This window comes from Nesoenas mayeri (genome assembly GCF_963082525.1).
Source record: "Nesoenas mayeri genome assembly, chromosome: 1".
In the NCBI taxonomy this organism is placed as follows: Eukaryota; Metazoa; Chordata; class Aves; order Columbiformes; family Columbidae; genus Nesoenas; species Nesoenas mayeri.
Genome location: NC_137541.1, coordinates 89,605,964 through 89,609,481, shown reverse-complemented (window position 1 = coordinate 89,609,481; position 3,518 = coordinate 89,605,964). Strand labels below are relative to the sequence as shown.

The 3,518-nt window shown below is 48.2% G+C and overlaps 1 protein-coding gene across 1 annotated transcript; it reads right to left on the bottom strand.

Moving 5' to 3' along the window:
* Window positions 1–356: 356 nt before the first annotated feature.
* Window positions 357–3,249, bottom strand: COX17 (cytochrome c oxidase copper chaperone COX17). The gene is made up of 3 exons (XM_080362440.1): window positions 2,951–3,249; window positions 943–1,053; window positions 357–539 (listed from the first exon to the last, which is right to left on the bottom strand). Exons 1-2 carry the CDS (start codon window positions 3,067–3,069, stop codon window positions 969–971), a joined length of 204 nt encoding a protein of 67 aa, XP_080218566.1. The 5' UTR covers window positions 3,070–3,249; the 3' UTR covers window positions 357–539; window positions 943–968.
* Between the last annotated feature and the right edge of the window lie 269 nt (window positions 3,250–3,518).

Genomic DNA, 3,518 nt, shown 5'->3' with positions numbered 1-3,518 from the left:
TGAATAGGGGAAAGCAAATCCAGTTTTGACTCTACAGAAAGTTCATTTCATAAAGCTGTGGTCGTCTTTGTACAAATACAGTTAGATCCACGGTCACAAACAGCACTACAAGCTTCAGCATGGCTTTGCTGAAAGCAGTAATGGGGTGGTGGTACTAGCATGATTCCTCAATTTGCATCAGAAGGAAAACCTACCAAAGGCCCATCTGTTCATCCACAACACCAGAGTAATCACTGTTCTCATTTCAATGAGTAAGCAGGCTTTTCTCATTCTCTTCATGCCCACAGCACACTGTTTTGAATGAGGAAGGCAATGTCATTTATTTACTTAAAAGAAACAGAAATCAGGAACACTGGTCATTTGCAGACTTTTATTAAGAGGAAAAAAGTATCTTCTATAGCAGCAGTCAAGAGCTAACAGTGGAAAAGCCGCAAATGTGATGCTCTGTCTGTCACTAGAGAGTCTTTATAAATAGGTTGTTTATATTGGTTCTTTGAAATAACTTGCAGCTTTCCAGAACAGTCACACCACAACATCATCTAGAAGAGAGGAAAAAAAAACACAGCTTCACAAAACATGGGATTTCCACTGGATACTGAGGGACAGTTCAACAATGAATGAAAAATCCCCCGGCAACATCCCACAAAAACCAAACCCCATACTGCCCTGCCACCAGAAACCTAAGTTGAAGTTCACATCTATTAAAAGACAACAGAGGCAGAACCATATTCTGCCACTGAAGAGCTACTCACAAAGGCTTTCCCGCCCTTACAAGACAGCTGTACTTACACTAGCAGCAATGAGGATTACTTTGCCTTTCCTCTCATAAGTAAGATACCCTTGCCATCGTGAAGTGCACTGTGGGCCTTCCAGTGGCATCAGCTGAGCTGCCATGGCACTTCAGAGGCAGATATCAAGCATGCTCCTGAAGGCTATACTTACCACATTCATAGTCCTGCTAATCTCGCTCATATCTTGAAGCCCAGCGCTCTCATACACTCTTTGTGAGCTTCAATTAGGTGCCCACAATTTTCTTCCCCCTTCTCAATGATGCTGCAAAACAAAAAGATTTCCAAGGTTCAGCAACAAAATATTTGCTTAATTCTTAGTCAAAGCCACAGAACTGACAATCTGTTAGGGACAATCAAAAATCCCTATCAGGCTCCAGAGATCATTCTGCCTATCCTGTCCAGGGTAGTGCTGTTTTGGAAAGTAAAATGCTATCTCAGAAAGGTGTCCAAGGCTGGAGTGGTGCACATGAAACTCTGATAAGATGCGTAACAGAATTTCCTATTAACAGGCCAGTGTCTGTTCTGGCCAAGTCTAGATAGGGATTTGTTACACAACCTAAGGCTGTTGCATCACTTCATTGAGTATGCTGATCTCACCAGCAACCAGTTTCAAATCACTCGATAGAGAAGCAACAAAACTTATCCAATAAGAGACCAATACAGAATAGGTTGACCAGTACATAAAGTTTTAGTCCAGCTTCAGTCATTACTTAGGGAACCTGAAGGAAAAACAACCCTGCCCAGCTACTCTTTAAAAAATTATTTACCACATATGGTAACTTTTGATTTGGTGTATTGCATATCCTGCAAAAGCAGTTCAGACTGGCTCTCTGACTGACTTGCAGAGTGCTTCCTGTCCCTAGAGGTGAAGATTCCACCACACGGCAGAGAGCAGGTCACAGGTCTGATCAACATTCATCTGCCACATTATGCTATTCTTGCTGCCAAAGGAAGAGACTATCAAATGGTGAATAACTAAAATATTTTCTTAATCATTTAAGTTTTATTACAATAAGTATAGACAGGTGTGCTGGCCACCAGGGCAGCTGTATCTAACCCAGGACTTGTATCCTAACACCCTGTTCTGAGCGGGCCATGGATTCACCTTCACTCTACCACGTAACTAGACACACACCCATAACTGTGGCAAAAATACAGTGTCCAGTATTATGTCACCTACTGAATAACGTCTGTACCACTTGTCAGGTTAAAAAAAAAAAAAAAAAAAAAAAGACAGTTTGGTCACCAGATTAAAGTAATTTACTGTCACAGACAAAGGAACTATATTCTGGCAGTGCATTTCATGCTATTTGATAGGTCCTATGATCATGACTAAGCCTATAATTACAAATGCAGCTATATATATCACTGTCAAATTTTGCACTGCTGTGAGAAATGCCGTCCTGAGACCTAAAAAACCAAGTATTTTTAAAAAAGACAGCAGTTAAACAATTAAAATGTTACTACCTACTGTTAGCTGTTGCTTCAGTCAGTCAAGAGCAGCAAAGATTTGTAAGCAGCATTAAAAGCTAATCTCTGAAACCTGTTTCAAACTAGGGCTGTTAGATATTAATCTCTTAATTTCTAGTTAATGCTATTACAACCGTTTCTCACCCACTCTTCCTCCCCTATTGGATCACACAGAATCACAGAATGTTAGGGATTAGAATGGACCTCGAAAGATCATCTAGTTCATTCTCCCAACTGGAGCAGGAACACCCAGATGAGGTTACACAGGAAGGTGTCCAGGCGGGTTTTGAATGTCTCCAGAGAAGGAGACTCCACAACCCCCCTGGGCAGCCTGTTCCAGTACTCTGGCACCCTCACTGTGAGGAAGTTTCTCCTCATATTTAAGTGGAACCTCCTGTGTTCCCGTTTGAACCCAAATGCTCCAGCACCGGGATGGGGAGGGCTCCCCAAACCCTTCGGCTGGTGCAGAAACTCCTTGAAGGTACCAACGAGCAGCGCAGGAAGGGAAATCCACTGGGCCAAGTCAGGAGCGGGCAGAGGATGGGTTAAAAGGCACCAACAACCCGACGACGGGCCGAGCCTGCGCAGGCGAACGGCCGCGCAGGAGCTGCCACCCGCCCCAGGGAGCCCAGGGCCACCCGAGGCCGCCCCTCCCGCCCCGCTTCCCCGAGGCGGGAGCCGGCCCTCACCAGGCGTCCCGCGCTTTCTTGGTCTCGGGGCAGGCGCAGCAGGGCCTCAGGGGCTTCTTCTCCTCCCGCACCTCCCCGGCGCCCTTAGTGTCGCAGCTGGCGGCAGCAACCGTCGACATGGCGGGCGGCTCGGCCGGCACCCTCAGCCCGAGGGGAGGAGAACGGGCTCGCGACCGGCCGTTAGCGGGGGTCCCCGCGCGACCTGGGAGAGCGCAAAGGCACCGCCGCGCGGCTCCGTCACAGCGCCCCGGGGTTCCGCTGTTTCCGGGTAACCTTCCCCGCCGCCCGCCCTTTGCCCGGCCCGTCTGCGCTTGCGCCAGAGGCCCGCGGCGTGCCGGGTAGTGTAGTTCGGGAGCCCTCCTTCCGCCCGCCTCCCCGCAGCGGGTGCGCATGCGCGACCGCGCTCTCCTGTCACAATCAGTGTTAGGGGTTTGAAGTGACCTCGAAAGATCACCCAGTCCAGTCCCCCTGCCGGAGCAGGAACACCCAGATGAGGTTACACAGGAATGTGTCCAGGCGGGTTTTGAGTGTCTTCAGAGAAGGAGACCCCACAACCCCCCTGGGCAGC